The following is a 21,520-nucleotide window of genomic DNA, read 5'->3' as shown; positions in this document are numbered from 1 at the left end:
GCACCACAGCTCATGGCAATGCCAGATCCTTAACCCACTGAGCAAGGTCAGGGATCGAACCCTCAACCTCATGATTCCTAGTTGGATTCATTTCCACTGCACCACAATGGGAACTCTAAGTTTTTAATTTTAAAAGTCATGTTCTTCAGGTTTTTTTAAAAAAAATTTTTTTTTGGCTGCTTCTGTAGTATATGGAAATTTCTGAGGCAATCTACACCACAGCTGAGACAACACTAGATCCTTAAACCATTGCCCTGGGCTAGGGCTCAAACCAGCACTGCCACGGAGACAATGCCAGATCTTAACTCACCGCACCACAGCAGGAACTCCCATATATTTCAATTTTATAATAACTTTTTGATGGTTTGTTTGTACTTTCCATTTCTCTGCTGAAATTCTCTATCTAGTCCTCTAACTTCTTCAACATATTTTCCCCAGTCGCTTAGAAGTCCAGGTCCAATATTTCCAAATATCAAAATCACCTATAGATGTATTGTCTTTTTTCCCCCCTTAGTTTTCAGCTATTGATCTTGCCTCCTGATGTTTGATATTTTTTAACCTAATGCTAATCATTGGTATTTACATTGTAGAGATAATTGCATCTCTAGATTATATTTTCTTTCCTTCAGGGATGATTATTTTATTTTAACAAGTGGTTAAGAAAGGAGCAGATCACCATAATGTGAGTAGGATTGAACTGACTGGATATTGGGAAGTCCATTTCCAGTTTACCTTTTAGGATGTAGCCCTTTGTGCCTCCCATGCAAAAATCTGTGGTGTCTACCAGGGCTCTTCTGATTTTTTATCTTTCCAGGCCCATGTGATTTCAGGAAGTTTCATTCAGCCTCTCAGCTTCTGAGCAACAGTGTACAAATTAGAAAATACCTTGAGAGCAAAAGCAGCGTTAGGCTCACTTCTCTGTATTTCCTTTCTCTTCAAGATCTTGGCTCTCTTCACCTTGGCTCTTTGGCATCTAGTGCCTTCAAACAGCTGTTTCATCTATTTTTCCCCCCAGTGTTTCTAGTTGTTTCTCTCTGGAGGACGGTTCATCTGCAGTAAGTTATTCTACCATTGATATGAGGAAAATCATCTTTGATTTTTTAAAAAACTATGTATATTACTTTGAAAATAAGAGCTCATGGGAGCACAAAAAGTGTTATGGCGTAGTGTCATGTAGGACCTGCAAGAATAAGAATGTACAATTCTGTCCTTGTGAGAGGGTAAGGGAAAGTTTCAAGGCAGAGCTGACATCTCATCAGGGTTTTAAGGATTATCACGACTCACTTAGCATTCAAGGAGAAGGAAAATTATATATACATTCTTAAAAGCGTAGGGCATATGAGAGATTTCATTTCAAGTATTCCACACATTGCTGAAATGTTGCCAGATTTTGCGCAGATGATGAAATGGAGTTTTAATAAAGGACAGACTGCTTTACAAGTTGCATCATCTGATGCTGATAACATCCAGGATGACAGACTGTCTAGTTGTGTCTGAAAAACAGCCTAGAAGTAGCCCCATTTCATTTTGGCAGGCAGGCACTGACTAGGTGCTGGTGGACTTGGGAACAGCATATGTGAAGTCTCAAAGGCAAGAGAGAAGGCTGATTAAATGACCTGAGAAAGATCCAAGTAAGGGGGAAGGAGGTAGGGCGTGAGAAGGTGATGCTGGAAAGGTAGGCTGGGGTTAGATCCTAAAAGGCCTCATAAGCCAATTTAAAGAAGTTGAAATTTAACCTCAGAACATGTGGACATACTGAAAAGTTCGCGTTCATGGATACCATCTCTATTGCCCTTTAACTGGGCTTGCCCTTCCTCTCATGTGTGGATAAATTAGAGGGAAATAAAGTTGGAGGCAGAGAGACCAATGAGAAGACTGTTACACTCATCTACATAAAAGATGATGGTGACCTTTAATGGAGATGAAAGGCTGGATTAAAGAAATAGAGACCTGATGGTTGTTAGTGACGGGTTAGAAGTTGGCAGGGATGGGAGTAGGGATTAACATGGACAGGTCTAAGTGTTCAGTGTGATGGCGAACGGAGTATTGTATGAATCCCGGTGATGGAAACAAAGGGTCATTGGAACACAGTTGAGAGGTCTTGTGCTAGAGCTAAATATTTTTAAATGTGTAATAAAATGATGATGGAAACCCCAGGATAGAGAAGTTTGCGTAAGGGCGAGTGGTAGAGTGAGAAAGTTTTTTATCAGATATGATTTCAAGGAATCCAAATATTTAAGGAGAAGGCTGAGCAATAGAAATCTTTGAAAGGAATGAGACCATGCAGTCTTAGAGCAAGGAAACTAGAAGAGAGGGGTGTCTCTTCATTCAAAGGAGTAATTGCTGCCCAGAAAGTCACTTAAGAGAAGGACTTAAGGAATATCCATTGGCTTGTGGAGAAACAAGGTGACTGCTCTCCCTGTTGAAGGCAATTTCACGAAAGTGTGAGGGAGAGTGGGTGGGAGGCAGCGAAGAGGGCGTTTGTGCCGACAGCCTCTTCCTGGGAGTCAGTTCCCTTGTCCACACTTGAAGTGTGTGGGATGTTCAGAAGTTACACCTGAGCTGCCCCTGGACCAGACTCTGATGCAGATGTCTCTTTGGCCAGTAAAGTATTCAAAGTGCATTTCTTTTCAGCTGAATACAGTTATTGAGACAAGAACCCTTTCCAGGTCCTTTGGGACAGATGAAAAAAAATCTCTCATACCTGGTTTTTACCTTGTGGGTTTGATATGTGGTCTAATACTGTCTACACACAATCTGTATGAATTCCAATCTAGGATAACTACCATTACCAAGCATTCCCCTGTATTTCTTGGGTTCAAGATGTCTCCTTTATGCTCCATTGCTGAGTATAATTTAAGATCTAGATGGCAGGAATAGTGTGGACATAATCCCTGTCACCCAAGGGTTGTGGTTACTGAAACAGTAGTCTGCTTCAGTGTTTCCCACCGGCAACTCTGGTGTGTTTTGCACCCTTGATGACAAGGATGCTTTCTTACCAGAAAGGTCGTGATCCCTGAGGATCCTCATCATTACCACTGAGGACATTATTGTGACTTTAGCCATATGGAGCCTTGGATATTCTTTGGCTCCCTGGTATCTGGTGGCCTGCTTTAATCCTTTGTTGGTGTGGCTTCCACTTTCTGGGAAACTTGATCCCTCCAAAGAGGATCCTTTACGTGCCTTAAGATTTCAGGGCAAGTCCTCAGCAGAAGGCATTTGGGGTGTGTCTTGTGGCTTTTGGAATTCTGGTTTCTGCCTTTTGGAAGAATTGTCTGGGTCTGTAAAAGGTTTTTCAGTAAATGAGTTTTGCATAATTGTGACTTGTCTAGTTAGATTCAATAAATGTTTTATGCTTCCAAAATCATGGTACTCGGGTAGAAGTAGATTCAAGGGTCCACATGGGCGGTTCCCCTGGTGGCTTAGCGGGTTATGAGCCTGATGAGTATCCATGAGGATGCCGGTTCTATCCCTGGTTTCGCTCTGCAGGTTAAGGTATTGCCATGAACTGTGGTGTAGGTCACAGATGTGGCTCAGATCTTGCATTGCTATGGCTGTGGTGTAGGCTGGCAGCTGCAGCTCTGTTTTGATCCCTGGCCTGGGAACCTCCATATGCTGCTGGTACAGCCCTAAAAAGCAAAAAAAAAAAGAAGGAAGAAAGAAAGAAAAGGGAGTACACATGGTAAGTGGGAAGGCAAGACAAGAGGTCTAGTAATCATAGCCTTAAACTTCACATGCTGAGAGCTGTGATCTCAGCTCTCCTGAAACCTGAGGGAAGCTGAGGCTCAGAGAGAAGACAGCAGTCTAGGCTGCACAGCTCAGCAGCAGAGCTGGGCGAGGTCTTACTCACATCCATTGCCCTTCTGAGCAAGGACATCCTTTCACCCTGTGCCAGAAGCTTCAACATAAAATGCAGTGACTCTTCCACTTGGCTTGTTTCTCTCCTTCACCTTGGCTTTATTTATCTCTGTGTTTTCTCCTTTGCCATAAAAAACACTTTGTTTAAAATGCAGTCATTCCACATTCTGCGCTTGGAAGTGCTGTGTGATAAATGGGAGATTGGCAGCTTTGTAATTTGCCTTGATTAGATTGTAGAGTTATGTTGCAGCTGTGTGACTTCCTAAATATTTACCGACAAGCCAGTCTGCAACATTGCACAGTTGCTTTATGGATCTCGGGCCTTTCTGCCTCTTTACTGTAGTACGGTGCCTTGTCCTCAGTAAGGAGAGGATCTCCTGCTGCATCTGTGCCCACTCCGCTGAGGCACCGGGAATGAAGGCCATGCTTCATGCCTGGAGGCCATCCAACCGAAGCTGTTGGATAATAGTCACCTCGAAGTGAGGTGGGAGATAAATGTATCTGTGCACTTCTCATGCAGATGTTATATGTTCTAATAAGAATCCCTCATGCTTCTTGCTCCTAGGGAGCACTGTACACAGTCTGATCCCAAAGTTAAGAAGCCAGGAAACCTCAGATCTAAAAGCGTGTCCATGGACAAGATGCTTCTCAGTGCTGGGCCTCATCCAGTGCTTTTCAGCATTGGATGAGATGACCTTTGAGGCTGGCTTGTTCCGCAATTCCAGGGTTCTAGGAGCTTTGTGTTACAGGCCTGGTATTTCCAGCCTTTATCCTTTTCTCGGGTGTGCCAGGCACTAGGTACCATGTAGGAAGACACCTCTTCTTCTATCGAGGTGTGTTGTAGTCTTTAAGATTTGGTGATAAACTATTATCTTTAGAGGAGATTTAAAGATGAGCAGGCACTTCTCAAAAGAGGATGTCCAAAAGGCCCTGAAATGTCTGAACAAGCGCTCAACATCATTGCTCCTTAGGGATATAAGAATTAAGCCTCAGTGAGATGTAGCTGTACCCCCACCAGAATTGGCCACAATAAAATAAATAAATAAATGAAGGAACAGTGGCAAGTTTGGGCCAGAATGAAAAGCAACTAGCACTCTCATACTGTGCTGGTGGAATGTATAATGTCAAAACCATTCTGAAAAAGCGTGGTAGTGTCCTCCAAAACGAAATAAATATACACTTACTTTATGACCCTGCAATCCAGCTCTGAGGTTTAAATCCAAGAGCAATGATGCCATATGTCTAACTAAATGTTGGTACAGTAACTTTCCCAGTAACTTTATTCCTAATAGCCCATGCAGGAAGCAGTCCAAATGTCCAGCTACAGAAGAAAGATAAATAAAGTTTGATGTGTTCTTATAATGGAATACAATATAGCAAGAAAGAATAAACTGCTATGGGTAACAGCATGGGTGAACCTCATGGCATTATAGTCAGAGGAAGAAACCAGACACAAGAGGACACATTCTGTATGGTTCCATCAACATGGAGTTAAGAACAGTAAAACTAGCCCATGGCAATAAAAGTGAGAATAAGGATTACTTCTGGTGTGAGAGGATACTGACTGGGAAGGGGCACAGGTCATGGATATGTCCTATGTGTCCATCTGGATGGTAGATGTGTGTACATATACGTTTGTGGAGATTGAGTGACTGCCCAGGTAGACTCATTCACTTCAGTGCATATAAGTTATGGCCTGATGAAAACAACTGAAAATAGAAGTGAATTTGGATGATTTATCCTTGAGTTGGATGCTATGCACTTCATATTTTAGGTCTGGGAACAGGTGGGGCAGTGGGAGTGGCAGGAGCCAGAGGGGAAACTTTTTTTTTTTTTTGCTTTTGCTGCACTTTGGGCATATGGAGGTTACCAGGCTAGGGGTCTAATTGGAGCTACAGCTGCTGGTCTATGCAATGCGGCATCAGAGCTGCATCTGCAGCCTATACCACAGCTCACAGCAATGCCGGATCCTTAACCCACTGAGCGAGGCCAGGGATCAAACTCAGATCTTCATGGATCCTAGTCAGGTTCATTAATGGTGAGCCACGAAGGGAACTCCCAGGAAATCTTTTTGCACTTGGCATTTGTTGTGACATCTCTCTTGGGGCAAGGCAGAGCCAGCGGTAGAGGCTACTTCTTTGAGAAGCACTTCACTTTATAAAAAATATTTCAGAGCCCACCTGTTCCAGGTACCGTCTGAGGATTCTCTTCTTTCTAGGAAGCTAAGAGGCTTACTCCCAAGAAAAGGTTGGACTTTTAGATGAAATCTAATAGAAAGTCTGGTGGGTTTTTCTCCACAGGGGTGGCTGCTCGAGAGACGGCCCAAGCTCTGAAAACGCTGGCCCAGGCCGCCCGGGGAGTAGCTGCATCTACGAGTGACCCCACGGCCGCACATGCCATGTTAGACTCCGCTCGAGATGTGATGGAGGGCTCAGCCATGCTCATCCAAGAGGCCAAACAGGCCCTGATTGCACCTGGAGATGCCGAGAGTCAGCAGAGACTAGCCCAGGTGAGGCCCGGCACTGGCAGTCGTGGTCATCGTTAAGATGGACATGTTGACGGGCTGTCGCCTGGTGGGAGCACTTTCGTAAGCCTTGCCTAGCAGCCTCCATAACGTGATATCTGCTTAGCTGAGTTAACAGAATGTGTGGGGGGCTTCAATGAGACCTGCCCTTGGAATTGGAAGAGCCCGGACACAGCAGGTTTGTTTCAGGCCTGCGTGTGCCTACCTACATCCTTCTTCCTGGCCTGGGACAGGAGGTAGATATACTTGGTGTAGCCACTCAGCATTTTTCACTCTGTCTAGTGCCTCTTCAGATGAGTCTTACCCGAGAGTGCAAACAGGGTGCCTCACACATCCTTAAAAGGCAGCATGTGGGCACATCTGAGTTGGTCTAGAAGTGCTCAGAGCATCCCGCCTTCCCCTGGGCAGGGGGTTGGGTGGGATGGCACCAGAGGGTCACTGAGCAGAAACCCACTGCAGTCCTGGAGAACTGGGACCCCAAGGACCTTCTACCTCAAGACTTCTGCAGGTCTCTCAAGACAGGAGCTGGTTCTCTTTGTCTTGGTATTGGATGTCTTTGTTTTAGAGCCTGACAACACATGGGAGAGTCATGTGTTTGCGCCACAGTCACGACTTGGCCTTGCCTTGGGGAGCAGGTGGGGTGTGCTGTGTCACTATGTCAGACCCTGTGCCAAGACAGGATGTTAACCCCAGCGAGAGGCCCCGATGAGCTGATTGAGTGGTAAACAGTGTCGGTGTGTGCTGGCGGATCATTTCCCGATTTTTTTAGCTCTGCGTACTGTCACTGCTCATTCCCAACACAGGTGCCAAATTATTTGCTCTGGAAACTGCTTTCTGATGGGCCTTTCTCCCTCTGTGTATTCAGGTGGCTAAAGCCGTCTCTCACTCCCTGAATAACTGCGTGAATTGCTTGCCTGGGCAGAAGGATGTGGACGTGGCCTTGAAGAGCATTGGGGAGTCGAGCAAGAAGCTGCTGGTGGACTCGGTGAGAGCTGTAGGCTTGGGAAGGGGTGCCTGGGGGACTGGGTTCTCCTGGAGTCTTCTCCCCTCCCTGGGATCCCTGAGCAGCCTTAATCTCAGGAGTCCTTTTTTTTTTCCTGCCGATTCACCTTTTCCTTGTTTTGCTTTCTATTGAGCATAGTTCCCGGGTGTAGAGCTTCTAAAGTTTCCTCTCTGTCTTTGAGACCATGTTGCTCCTTGCTCTCAGGTCACCCCAATGAACAAGAACAGAGGGTATGTGATGGTTGAATTTCTGACGGGGGCATTTTAGGCTGTGATGGGTGATAAAGGGACACACAGATCCAGAACTCCCTGAGAGAGTGAGTAGCCTGGAATTTCACTCTGGGGCCTGTTCCCTTCCCTGTTCTGTGAGTCCCTTTTTGGGCTCTTGTCCTCATTCATCTTTGTTTCTTCACCTCCTCGTGCCTGGCACATACCAGGTTTGCAAGCCCTGGGTGTGTTGTGACTCAGAGTCTCTCTTGACTCTCTGGATCTTTTCACTTTTCTCTAGTTCTGCTAGCGGCACTTCTGAGAAGGAGCTGTTTTGTTAGCAAAGACCACTGATGAATAAAAGAGGTGCTATTTTTTGTGGGAGAATAGGATTTAAGATTTAATAGCATCCGACGTTTAGTTCCAAAAGGCAGAACCTCTGAGAGTTCCCATGTGAGAGAGCCTAGGTAGAGGGCGGTTCGGAGAGTGGCTCCTGGGCTCAGGTTGTCCAAGTGGGAGCTCCGGCCCTGCCCCATAGGAGACCAAAGGCCCTGAGGCAAGCTGTGCTGGTCATTGCTCCACCATGCAGCCCTGACTAGGTGCTCAATAAATTCAAGCAAAGAAGTCAGTGTATATACATGGAAGGTCAAACTTAATATGGGCTCAAACCACATCTTTTAGTCCATGTGGCTCACAAATGCATCCCGGGAGAGTCCTCCTTCCCTCTGCAACATCTGCCGTTGTTTCTCCTACGCAAAGTGAAACTTGTGCCATGTGCCTTCTCTCCCATCAGTTACCTCCGAGCACGAAGCCTTTCCAGGAAGCCCAGAGTGAACTGAACCAAGCAGCGGCTGATCTGAACCAGTCCGCAGGAGAGGTTGTCCATGCCACCCGGGGCCAGAGTGGAGAGCTGGCTGCAGCCTCCGGGAAATTCAGTGATGATTTTGACGAGTTCCTCGATGCCGGCATTGAGATGGCAGGCCAGGCTCAGGTGAGGGTGTGGTCGTTCTGTGGAGCTGACCCTTTGCTGGTGACGCCGGTGGGCTGTCAGCCTCTGAGGCCAGTTGGCAGATAGCATCGGGGAAGCTGTAAGCTGCCCTACCTTGACGTTGCCTTTGCTTCTTGGAGAGCTCCATGACCCCCCGGGAAAACGGCAGGCCCACTGACTTGACTATCGTATTGTGTGAAGTGCCTCCTGGGTTGATGAGAACTTTCCCTACAATCCTCCAACAGAACTCAGGGTTTCTCTGGGTTTTGGAGGGAGGGCAGCCCTGCATCCTATACTTTAAATGTGGTGTAATGGAGTTAAAACTCAGGTACTTGAGGTTCGGTGAGCCCATTTGAAAAGGCTAATCCTGAGGGTCAAGTGATTACAAATGACCTTCTGATGAACAGACTGGTCTGGGTGGGCTTACGGAGCTGTTCTCTCACCAGCTCTTGTGGACTCCCTGAAAGAGGGACCCCATCGTGTCCCTTGCTCTGTTATCTACAAAGGGTTGTTCCTCGGATGCGCAAGCCTGGTCAGAAACGTGTCCCTTCCAGAGTCGGGAGCTTCTGGGATGCAGTCAGCACAAAGTGTTGAGACTGTGCTAGTGGTTGGTACCAGGCTGAGAGGGACGAGCCCCTTGATGGCCCCAGTATTGTTGTGGCCTGGTCTGTGCACATTCTCACTCATTCTCTTCCTCCCTCCACCTTTTAATGCCCACACTTTTGAGACACCACAGCTCTCGGTTGACCCACTTGAGGGTGGATTTCCGTCCTGTCATGTGCATCTTGGTCTGGGTATCTGTTTGGGGAAGGATGGACGCCAGGCAGAGTTGGACAAGTTAGACGTCTGCAGACGGATGGGGTTTAATGCTTTCTGTACAGATAACCTTCAGGGTGCCGCTCCCAGCTCTGACGCTGCCTGGGAAAAAATGAACAGCCCCTAATTACTCTGGCTCCTTTTGACCTTCCAGACGAAAGAAGACCAGATCCAAGTTATAGGGAACCTCAAGAACATCTCGATGGCATCCAGCAAGCTGCTCTTAGCTGCCAAGTCTCTCTCTGTAGACCCAGGAGCCCCCAATGCGAAAAATCTCCTGGCTGCAGCTGCCAGGTAAGAGTGGGACAAAACGGGCTCGCAGGTGTGGGTTCGATAACATTGCTCTCTGCCAGATACTTCTGACATCGCGCTGCTTTCACTGGGCCGAGAACTGGTGCTGACCTCCTATTGCCAGAGTTGGAGGCGAGAGTGACAGAGACGCCTGTGTCTTATTAAACTGACTCATTTGCATGTGTGCTTTCGCCACTAAAGATGCCTTCTGTCTCCTCATAAATCCTTTTCAGGAGGACTTGCTTTGATTTAAGGCCCCCATTGATTTATAATGGGCACGAATAGATTAAGTAGTGTTTGTATCTTTCAGACAATGAAAGTAGTATCTGTTCTTGAAAAAGAAATCAGAAGTTGCAGAGTATTAAAAACAGACCTCAACTAGCGATTCGACATTCTTGGGTACTTGCTGTGTGCCTGGCACCAGCGTTAATTAGATGGATTTAAACATGTTCCCTTTTTCACGGGCAGGAGGGCTGTAGTTCAGGATAAATGGGGTGATGGTGGGAGTAAATTGTTTTGGGAAATATATTAAAATGTGGATCTGAGCTTTGGGATGATGTCAGTGTCCTTCTTTCCTGTTGTTTTTACCCAAGGAAGTGGGTAATACAATTTCTGCTCCAGGGCCACTGTGGCCGTTTAGTTCGGTAACTAGTGATTAATGCCAGTCTGTGGAGACACTGCAGGGACAGGCCAGGCTGATTTTATATTGGCAGTTCCACATTTGTATTCCAGAACCAAGAGGGTAGAGTATTTTTCCTCTCTGTGGTGGTGTAGGCCTGTTTTCTCAGCACTGCTTGTTAGCACTTTATGTATAGGAAAGCTAACAGCAGTGAGAGATTAAATGCAGGACAGTTGGGATACACAGCATAATTAGGAACACTTTCAAAATGTGCAGACGAGTGATTTCTTTTAAAGCCTGGCTTGAGTTCTACTTCATTAAAAAAAAAAAAAAAAAAAAAAATTTTTTCCGAGTTCCCATCATGGCTCAGTGGAAACAAATCTGACTAGTATCCATGAGCATGCAGGTTCGATCCCTGGCCTCGCTCGGTGGGTTAAAGATGCAGCGTTGCCATGAGCTGTGGTGTAGGTCACAGATGCGGCTTAGATCCTGCGTTGCTGTGGTGTAGGCCGATGCTTACAGCCCCATTTGACCCCTAGCCTGGGAACCTTCATATACCTTAGGTGCATCCCTTAAAAAAAAAAAAAATTTAACTTGGTTTTGTTTACTTGTTTTTTAATGTCTTTATCTCTCCTGGCTTTTTTTAAGTTGTCAGAATCAGGAGACCTGAATTCTAGTCCAAGCTTTAATGCCTTAGTCAGGTGGTGCAACCTGTCTGAACTTTCCCACTTGCAAAGTGGGGGCATGTACAGATGACATCATCCTTAACTCTGTTCAGTTCTCAGTATACAAAGTTTCATGGTACCAGTGGTTCAAACCTGTTTCTGATGTCCTCTTTGCTTGTGTTATTTTTGTAAAGGGGAGGTTAGATAATTTTAGAGCAGTTGAGTTTGAGTTTCTTCTCTTATTCCCAGATACATACTTGACCTTCAGCAATAGCTAGAGCCACTAGGTGGTGGGAAAAATATCCACACATATCCCCCTCAGTCTTATGCTTTGTGATTGTCCCAGTAGGTGAGCACTTCCCTGGGTAGGGGTGGGGATGAGAAGGGATGCTGATGTCCTCTCTGTTGAGTAGCTGCTTCTGATATAAAACCCTCTTGGAGTTCCCTGGTAGTCTAGAGGGTTAAGGATCCAGTGTGGTCACTGCTGTGGCACAGGTTCAGTCCCTGGCCCCAGTACGTCCACATGCTGTGGGCATGGCTAAGGGGGGAAAAAAAGCCCTCTTGATTACTCATTTTTCCTACAAACAGCTTCTCGATAAGGCAACTGATGTGTCCAGGTATCTGAACTCAGATGTTTTTCATTATCTTCAATTTTTTCCCCTCATTTCACAATTACAGTTTCCAATGTAATTAGAACATGTTGTTGACTCTCTTAAATTGTGGGAGGGCAAGGAGAGTATAAATTGGCCTTCGGAAAGCCAGGTAAAGGAGGGAATCCAGGGCCTGAAAGCATGTTGCTGGTGTCCTGGCTCTGTGAGTGTCCGAAGGCCCTCTGGTGGTGACATTGAGGAAGGGACCTGCAGACTCAAAGAAAAGCCTTGCTTTGCTTCTATCTGCCCTGGCTTTCTGCAGATGTCAGGAAGAATTCCCAGCCTGATGGTTTCCCCGCCAGGTCAGCACTCACAAATCATCATGTGAAGTGATAGCCCTGGGCTGAAACTGCTGCAGGAGGATGCTGGCTGGTTCTCCTTGGCTTCTTGGCACATGTTGGCGAGCTCTGCTCCCTGGAGTGGTTTCCCAGAGGAAGCTCCAGCCAGGTCAAGTGAGTCAGGCTAGCTCATCTTGGGAGGTAGAGCTCTGCCTAGCTGGGCTGCTTTCCTTCACTCTCTGGTTCCTTCATTTGTTCACGGAACAGATTTTTATCACATGCCCGATATGGGCCAGGTGCACACTATAAGACAGGGGTGGTCCTGGTGGAGCTGGGACGGGGGTGCTCATAGCATGCCACCCTCATTCTGTCTGGGCCTCATAACAGTCCTGCACATAAGTGCCTTTGGGGTTGGGCAGCAGGGTTCTGATTGCCCTGGACCTCATCATCAGTCCCACTACCCTCCCTGTTCTTGAGACAGCCATGCCCTGCCTGTCTTTCGTGTGGATGTCCCCAAAGACCTCAGAGACACCACTATGGGGACCCAGGCCTGGAACAACTAGGCCCCACCCTGCTTCTGTGTTGGCAGAGTTGAACCCTTTTGTTGTTCTTTCTAGTCACCATGATTCTTCTTGCTTAAGGGAAAATATGGTTTACTTCCAGGGAGTCAGTAAAGTATGCGGACTTTTCCCTCTGCTTGTCATTCGGTATCTGAGCAACCTGGCCCCTTGGTTTCTGATGCCGAGTGGGGAGGAAGTCATTTCTGTTGAGTGTCCAGCTTGTTCATCTTCTTGCTGTGTAACTAGTGGGCTTGGGCTCTTTTCTCATGAGTTGGGTAGAGCTGGAGACCCTTTGTCAACTGTTTATCAGCCTTTTCCCTGCCCAAGAGCTGGTCTCACACCCCCTGAACTTGGTCAAGGAAGTGGAAAATGAGTCAGCAGTGGAAAAAAGAGGAAGAGTCCTGCCTCTGAGCATCTTCCCTGAGGTACTCCCCGCACCACAGTCACCCCAGCCACAAGGACTCCCAGGCTGAAGTGTGATGCCCATGGCTGCCAGCATCAGGACCATCCTAGGCCAGGTATTCAGCTATTTCCCAACCCCTTAGGGCTACCTTGGACCTTGCAGAAGGTGCCTCTTTCTGAGCTACTCTTTGTGTTGAGGTTCCTACCAGGCAGGCATCCTCCTGTCTCCAAAATAACAGTGAAAAAGGATGACCCAGCCAGCAGCTCTTCCTCACTGTGAAATAGAAAGATGTACACTGGGCCTTCTTCTGCCTCTTGGTCTCCGAGAATGTTCTCTTCCCATTATCCAAAATGGAATCTCATTGAGCCCTGGCTTTCTGATTGCTCTGGTCCATGTCAGGCGCTCCCTTGTGTGCAGAACCCACAGCCCTCAGTCAGGATTTAATTTGCTTGCTTTCACTCCTGACGAGTCCACAGAGACACTCCTGTGTCTGGGGTCCCCTCCCCATCACTACTTCCTCTAGCTCACTTTTGTTTTTTGGCGTTTTGTTTGTTTGTTGTTTCTGCTTTTTAGGAATGCACCTGTGGCATATGGAAGTTCAAAGGCTAGGGGTCTAATCAGAGCTGTAGCTGCTGGCCCACACCACAGCTCACAGCAATGCCAGATCTTTAACCCACTGAGCAAGGCCAGGGATCAAACCCGCATCCTCATGGATATTAGTCGGGTTTGTTAACCACTGTGCCACTAGGGGAACTCCCCTCTAGCTCACTTTTGTGTCTGGTCTGTCCATCTTCTTGCCTCTTCAGCTGGATTGCAAGCACCTTTCTTCCCTAGAGAGGCTTTATATTATTGTTTACTCCCATGCCTTGTGCAGAGTAAGACCCAGAGAATACCCATGGATGAGTTAAGGTTTCCTCTTCCTGCCTTCCTGTGCACCCCGCCCCTTGAGGAAGAGAATTGTCTGAAGCTGCTTTATTCCCTTCCAAGCTCGCTGTCAGATGATTCATGCTTCATAGGTAATCAAAAGCTCAAGTTGGTTGATTTTCTTCTCTCACCTCTGCTTCAATTCTGTATCTACTTAAAATTTCCTTCCAAAGCTCAGACTCCTGTTTGCATCAGTTTAGTATGTCTGAACACTAAACAATGTCTGGGTTAGAAAGCCTTTAACATCTGAGGTTTTAGATCCCAATTTTTTAAAAGGCTGAGGGGCTAAATATGCTTAAATAAAGTATGAATTACAGGAAAACATTATATCTAGATGGTGGAATCATGGTCATTTAATTTTTTTATTTTTAAAAAATAAACTTGTAGAGCTTCGATCATTACAAAAAAGTGGGGGGAAAATATAATTACAGTTCGAGCCAATTGGGATTCATATAGAACAGAGGGAAGATGCAACTAATTTGGGCCCTATTTTCATGACAATGTAAATTGGCTAATTCATAATGTTTTCATGGATTTTCTGAAACATTTTCTCTAAGAAAATTATAAAATCACTGTTAACATTTTGATATGTCATTCTGTCATTTTTCTATGCATATGTATATTTATATTATTGTTTCTGTGTATATTTTTACAGGTATGCATATGTATATTTATATGTATGTATATTTTTACAGGTATAGGCTCGTACAGTTTATACTGTTGAGTGCATTTTAGTTTACGTAATTCTGCAGCATGAATATTCTTCTGTGATACAAGGAATATGATAGTATGACTTTTAATGGGTGCCCAGAATTCTCTTGTTGTCTCTGTATTTATTTAGTCCGTCCTTTATCACTGTGTATTTGGGTTGCCGCTAATCCTCTGCTCTTATAAATAAGTACTAACATTTAAAACATAAGAATTCTATTTTTCTTTGTCAGATCTGCATAGCCATTTGCCTCTGACCACCAACTTTATTATTTAGCTGTGTAATCCAGACTCTCAGTTGAGTTGTGGGATCCATGATAGCTGAAAATGCTCCTCAGCCATGGATCAGTGTTACTCAAGTGACTCATTGAGACAAGCAATTTTGTGCTGGCCCTTTTATGTATTATCCAACCACAAATGCTTAGTATGCTTTTTGTTTTTTGGGTTTTTTTTGTCTTTTTGCCATTTCTTGGGCCGCTCCCGCGGCATATGGAGGATTCCAGGCTAGGGGTCGAATCAGAGCTGTAGCTGCCAGCCTATGCCAGAGCCACAGCAACGCAGGATCCGAGCCGCGTCTGCGACCTACACCACAGCTCACGGCAACGCCGGAACCTTGACCCACTGAGCAAGGGCAGGGATCGAACCCGCAACCTCATGGTTCCTAGTCGGATTCGTTAACCACTGCGCCACGACGGGAACTCCTGCTTTTTGTTTTTAACCCCAAGTTTTTATTTGAAAAAATTTCATGTCTAAAATAGAGTCCAAAGGATGGGACCACCGAATAGCTGTATATTCTCTGGATTCACCCATTGTAAACACTTTAGTTTTTAGTGGAAAAATCTTTACATAAAGAGTAGGTTTTGAAAAGTGTCGATAAACATCAAACCCTGAAAGAAGTAAGCTAAATGGGGAGCTTGTGTGATCTGTGGAAATATGCCCCAGATTATCGTGTCACCACAGTTGAGGGCTTTGTACCTTCTTAGTTAGGTTGACACAGCCAGCCTGTCTGCTGAGAGGTGTGTCTTAAAAGCTGCCCACACAGAATACATTGGGGGACCCTTCCAGTGAACACGTCATGAACTGCATCCTCCAGAGTGGTCCCGACTAGGGTTTGTCCTGCTGTCTCAGTTCTTCTTTGTTTTGTGCCTGCAGGACCCAGTGCTTCCCCATCATACCTTAATTAAGCACTGTTCTCCCAAGTAAATCAATCACTAGAGTCTAAAAACTACTTTGGGATTCTTTTTTGAGTTGAGGAATGTTTTTCTTCTTCCCATCACCCTAGCTGAATTTAAAATTCAAAGCAGTAGCTCCTCATCAAATAATTAAGCTGATTGCCTTTGTACATTGGCAACATCATTTTCTATCTAATTTGATATTCTGTGGGAAGCGGCAAAGCCAATTTAACTAATAAAATGAGGCATCTTTATATTAGGCAGTGTTAATGATTAGCAGCAATGTGTGTCCTATTTTGATTTTGTTTGTTTTATTTTAAGTTGCCCGTTAGCTGCAGTGGTTACTGACTCTGAATAGAATTCAGGGTCCTGCCAAAAGTATAGACCAGTTATAACCCTGCAGAAAAATGGTTATGGATCTAGCTTTGCAATCAGATAGGTATGGGTTTAAGTCCTATTTCTAACCACCAACTTGTAGCATCCCCTTAGGGATTTATCTCATATCTCGCTCTCTCTTTTTTTTTTTTTTTCATTTATGAAAACAAGAGTATTCAATTATAAGACGTAATGTAAAGGTACAGTGTGGTTTGGGTGAGAGGTTACACACACAGGTCAGTGGAATAGAGTCCAGAATAGACCCACATAAATATGGGCAACTGATTTTCAACAAAGTTACAAAAGTAATTCACTGCAGAAAGGAGGGCATTTTAAATGGTATTGGTACTGGAATAATTAGACGTCCACATGCCCCCCCCCAGGTAAAATCTAGATCCATATTCATACCTTATTAGAGAAATTAACTCACAATGGGCCATCCCTTTCTAAATTATCCATGGCTTAACCTAAACAGAGGCTGCCCAGTTCAGGTGGAACCCTTGCCAATATAGAAAAAATTGAAGGCTTCCTCTTAAGTTCTAAGAAGAATAGAAATGCATGTAAAGTCATCTAGGAGTCACTGATTCATACTTATGTGAACAAAGACAATAGCTCTTTTAAAGAATAATTTGGGGTTAGCTTCTAGGAACTGGTCAGTCATGTGGAAATGAGTGGAAAGAAGAGGTTTTAAAATCATAAGGCATAGTTTACAGTATGCCTGTTTTAAAATACACAGAACAGTCCAAACTCAACAAAGCCTGTCCAAAATAGCCTAGCTCAGACAGTCCTTCCTATTCCTTATGGCCTGCTAGTGCAGGATATTGAAAACAGTCTTAATATGAGCTCTTCGCCATTTGGAACTTTGTTGTGAATTCTCCCTTGTGGATATATTAAAAGACAGTCATACTTTCTTAAGAGAACAAACAGTACTTTTAAGTGAGAATCAAATGAACGATGAGAAGCAAGGCAGGGATTCTCATTCCCTCTTCCCTGTCTAGGCTTTATTTTTGGTTGTTTCCAGCCTTATGGAAGAGCTCTCATGGGGCCTTTTGTGGTGAATTAATTGTATTTCTAGTGAACCTGCAAAAGGTTGGGGAAATGACTGTTGATCTTTACAAAGCCAAACACAAAACCCTCTTTCCGTTTCGGCCACAGAGCTGTGACAGAGAGCATCAATCAGCTTATCACTCTATGCACCCAGCAAGCTCCTGGCCAGAAGGAGTGCGATAACGCCCTGCGGGAGCTCGAGGTGGGTAACTGGAAGGACTGCTGCGGATTGAAGCGTTTGTGTCTATCTGTCCTTTCCTTCCAGGGTCATTTTCTTCTCCTCTGTTCCTGCCTTTTATTTTCCCTGGGAAACTGTTCCAGAGTTGGCCAAATTGGTCAAAGTTTCAGTCCAGGTGGGAAGGGATTGCAGTGAAACCAGATTTGCTAGGATCATCATCCCTGCTTCCCTGTTTCACTAAGATGAGAGTTATTTTGCTAAAGGATTCTTTATTTCAAACAGGGGGAGGCTTATGGTATTGAGTGTAGGCTGAAGAAAAGCAATTTCTCCCTAAAAAGTTTTGGAGTGATTATTCTGGGGCATCGGGGAGAAGCTGGGATAGATGTAGTTTTTGAGTAACTTGCCATACATTTTACTTTCTAATGTGTAGGGGCACATTATAGAAAACCCAGGGTGACACTTGTTACCCTGTCAAGCTGGCCAGTCAAGCTGGCCGTGAGCACCTTGTGGCCCAGAACACAGTGTGCGTGCTTATCACTTTATATTCATACTTAGGGTTTATTTTGAATGGAAAGTTAATTTAGGCTCATAGAATGCATGCAGATAAAAATAAACTCAGTGTGCCTGCTTGTACATAAAGCAGTCCTAACCAATTCAGGTAAGATTGAAACAGCCAAATGGTTATCTTAGAAGATATGGGTTAGTTGTACCCAAGGTACCTTTAGTTTTCTGAACAGGAATCCCCACCATGCCAGAGAGGACAGCGTGTGGAGGGAGGGTTGATTGCAGCTTCTGAAGGGTTTGCTCTAGGCCCAGTCTGCCCATGGCAATAGGCCAGCACCACAGCTGAAAATGACAAGAGGCTTGTTACCATGGGACTGAAGCATTCTGAAAACAAGGAGAATGTGTCCTACGTTGCGTGAGTTACTGCCCTATCCTGGTCTGTTCACATTTACAAATATCAATGATACGTGGGCTGGTGACCTAAATGATATCTGTTGGCCCCGATGCAAATCCTCTGTCCATTAACGGTACCCTGGGTTGCCAAAATTATGACTGTTTCGCTGTTGCAGTTACTAAGGCAATTTGGGTTGTCCAAAGAGTGGGAAGAGCTTCTTCAGTGAAATGAGCTCCTTCATGCAGCCCTCTTTCCCCCAGATCTTTGACTGGGTAACTCGGCATTTTCACCGTGACTTCCCCCCACCCTTAGTCCCTCATGTGGCCTTGTCTTTCTGTTGGCAGTGTCCCCCAGGCTACTAAGTCCTACTGTACATTCTCACTCAGTGGGAAGGAGGTTGGCTGGCTGGATCTCCAGACTTTCTTCCCCTGGAAAAGTCTGTCATAAGTGATAATCAAAGGTTATTGCAACATGAAAGCTAGCAGTGATTTTCGGCATACTGGAGATAAGGAAGCAAGCCCCCTGCCTGGTTCCTTGCTGGACATTTAAACAAGATTCAACATGTCGTATACTTTGTATTTTTTATTTATGTTTAAATTTATTTAACTTTTTTGTTTTTTAAGGTTACACCTGTGGCGTATGGAAGTTCCCAGGATAGGAGTCGAATTGGAGCTACAGCTGCTGGCCTACACCACAGCCACAGCCACGAGGGATCCAAGCCATGTTTGCGACCTATACCACAGTTCATGGCAACCCTGGATCCCTGACCCACTGAGTGAGACCAGGGATCAAACCCAAGTCCTCATGGATACTAGTCGATTTCATTTCTGCTGCACCACAATGGGAACTCCTAACATTTTGTATACTTTTTAAATTAAAAACAAATGGACCATCCCAGTGGGCAGTTTGGGGGAGTTACCTTCTTTCATGCCTACCCATTAAAAGTTTCCAAAATTTAAAACTGATGGCCCTGCTGATAATGAAGTAACAAATCAGTGGGTCCTTGAGGTTTAAATTTCTCTGGCAGAGAAATTGTGCTCATTGACCATGAATATATTTGCCTTCCATTAACTTTCAGATTTCTTTAAGAAAAAGAAAATCTCCCCCCCTTCTGTGGACACCATGCTTTTCCTTCAGATTTGAGAACAAGATTCTCCTCTTTGTCAAAGCTTGACCTGAGACACCCCCACCCCACTCAGGATGGTTGGCTTACAAGAAATCTGAAGTCGCAGACACTGTGATCTAAATTCCCCTCCCAAATCTGGATCATGAGTGCTTATGACCAGAATCTGTATGGAGAAGTTGATAGTTGGTGTTTTACATTGAATTTTCCTTATTCTATAACACTTGCTTAATTTTCAATTGTATTCTCCTTCTGTAGACTGTCAAGGGGATGTTGGACAATCCAAACGAACCCGTTAGTGACCTCTCATACTTTGACTGCATTGAAAGTGTGATGGAAAACTCCAAGGTAGGCCTTTCTGAGCTCTCGGCATCCCTCCTCATTGTGGGGAAGAATCTAGATGTGCTTTGTGTGCATCTGCCTGTGGTCACTCTCCATGGCTGCCTGGGTCATAAAGCCTTGTTGTTCCAGGTGCACTGGAAGCAACTGGGAGTCTGATTGAACACAGATTGCTAAGCTGCACCCCCAAGTTTCTGATTCAGTAAATCGGAGGAGGGGCTGAGATTGTGCATTTCTGACAAGTTCCCAGGTCCTGCCCACTTGGTTGAGAAACCACAGTTTGAGAACTATTGCTTATACCCTACCACAGATGGGTCTTACTGTGAATCAGATCATGTATGTCCTTCAGGTGGAACTGTTCTTCTGGGGAAAGCCCTTCAGTGACCTTGGCTTATATGAGACCCTCTTGTGTGTTCTTTTCACCAGGGATCCATGGCATGCATTCTCAAAGGGAGTGAAAAATGGTGGGATTTTTCTTTTCAGTGGGGATGGGGAGAGCAGTGAAAATAAGACAGTACAATGGTTTGCGTCCTCTCTTCTCCAAGTTTTAACCTTATGCAACAAAATCTTAGCTCTTAGTACTTCATTTGATGTGGATGGCAATCTAAAAGACTTAACAGAGCAGGTATTTTTAAAAGCTTGAGAAAACACTTAGCTATGATAGTAATACCAGTGTTTTTGATAATGCCTCAAAATCAGGTTAAAATGAAATTCAAGTGAGATGAATGGATATCATGCAATTATAATTTGGCTTTGTACTTGGAGCATGAATGTGTACTTTTGTTACTTTTACACTGGCTTTGGAAAGACAGCTGTATTGGTGACATCAGGAAGGTTTGCTTTAAGTTGGGCCAAGACTAGTAGAGTTTGTTCTGCCTTAGCATCTTTTATGGAACTGTGGATTATCTAAAGGGAGGATGCATATGTCTTACATAGGTAGATGCAAAGAAACCATTCTTTATAAAGAGGGATGCAGGGTGAGGGAGAGCAAAAGGCTGTACATAAAAATACCCTCCAACTTCTTTGCAGGTCTTTATATAAACTGGATTATTTTGTGTAATGAAACAATTTTGGAGAATTTCTTTCTTTTCCCTGTCCAAGATGGCTTCTTGACAAAGTGCTCTGTGTTGGGTTCTAGACCTGGATGTGTTAGTCTGTCTAAAGAGTTCTGTTGAACATCCTTCGTTTCTAAGATCGGTGATCCTGGAAAATAAGACCTGCCTTCCTGTGGCATTAGGAAGCCCATAGAATACACAGTAGCAGATGTGGGGCAGACATCCTGCCTTTGCCTGTGTGACCTTCTCTCTGACCTTGTGCAGGGTTTTGGACCTCTCTGGGTTGGATTCTGAATGCTAAAATCCCTTTTAAAGACCTCTGGAAAAAGAACGTACCAATGCTTTTCACAGTAAAAGGAAATATTTTACAAATGTAGCCTTAGTGTTCAGATTGTCTGTCTCTCAATATGTATACTTCCTAACAAAGATAGATTTAAATTTTACTGTCAACAAATAAGTGAATTACATCAGGAAGGGTATGTGTGTCTTCTGCTTTCTGGGTATGACTTCACCTACAGCTTGGTAGATAGGTCTGATTTTTATATTGTGGGAACTACCAGTTCTCAGTTTAGACCATTCATCCCTGGGATGCCCTGTATAGATTTTACTTTATTGATCTATATATGTTAACTCTATCACCTTAAGATATCAATACCTTTTTGATGAAAGCTTCATACTTTCATTATTTTTCTTTGTGGAACAGAAATGATATCATTATCTTGAAGCTCTTATTATTGCATATAAAGGCAAATAATGGCAAGTATTTGTGAATTTAGTGGCCTTGAACATGCACTTGGATGTGCAGCCCCTTAACCCCATGGTCTGAAAGAATGCTGACCA

General features: G+C 44.7%; 1 protein-coding gene across 14 annotated transcripts in view; it reads left to right on the top strand.

Annotated features, from left to right (window-relative positions):
• TLN2 (talin 2) overlaps positions 1–21,520 on the top strand; it is a 472,001-nt gene that overhangs the window by 353,540 nt on the left and 96,941 nt on the right. For all 14 annotated transcript variants that reach the window (XM_021094283.1, XM_021094275.1, XM_021094269.1 and 11 more), the window contains 6 exons: positions 6,159–6,367; positions 7,248–7,367; positions 8,385–8,582; positions 9,550–9,689; positions 17,196–17,289; positions 19,545–19,634. In XM_021094283.1, the coding sequence (XP_020949942.1) occupies positions 6,159–6,367; positions 7,248–7,367; positions 8,385–8,582; positions 9,550–9,689; positions 17,196–17,289; positions 19,545–19,634 (851 nt within the window). The remainder of the gene's footprint in view (positions 1–6,158; positions 6,368–7,247; positions 7,368–8,384; positions 8,583–9,549; positions 9,690–17,195; positions 17,290–19,544; positions 19,635–21,520) is intronic.

Source organism: Sus scrofa, chromosome 1, assembly GCF_000003025.6.
Source record: "Sus scrofa isolate TJ Tabasco breed Duroc chromosome 1, Sscrofa11.1, whole genome shotgun sequence".
Taxonomy (NCBI): Eukaryota; Metazoa; Chordata; class Mammalia; order Artiodactyla; family Suidae; genus Sus; species Sus scrofa.
This window is presented reverse-complemented; position numbering and strand designations above follow the sequence as displayed.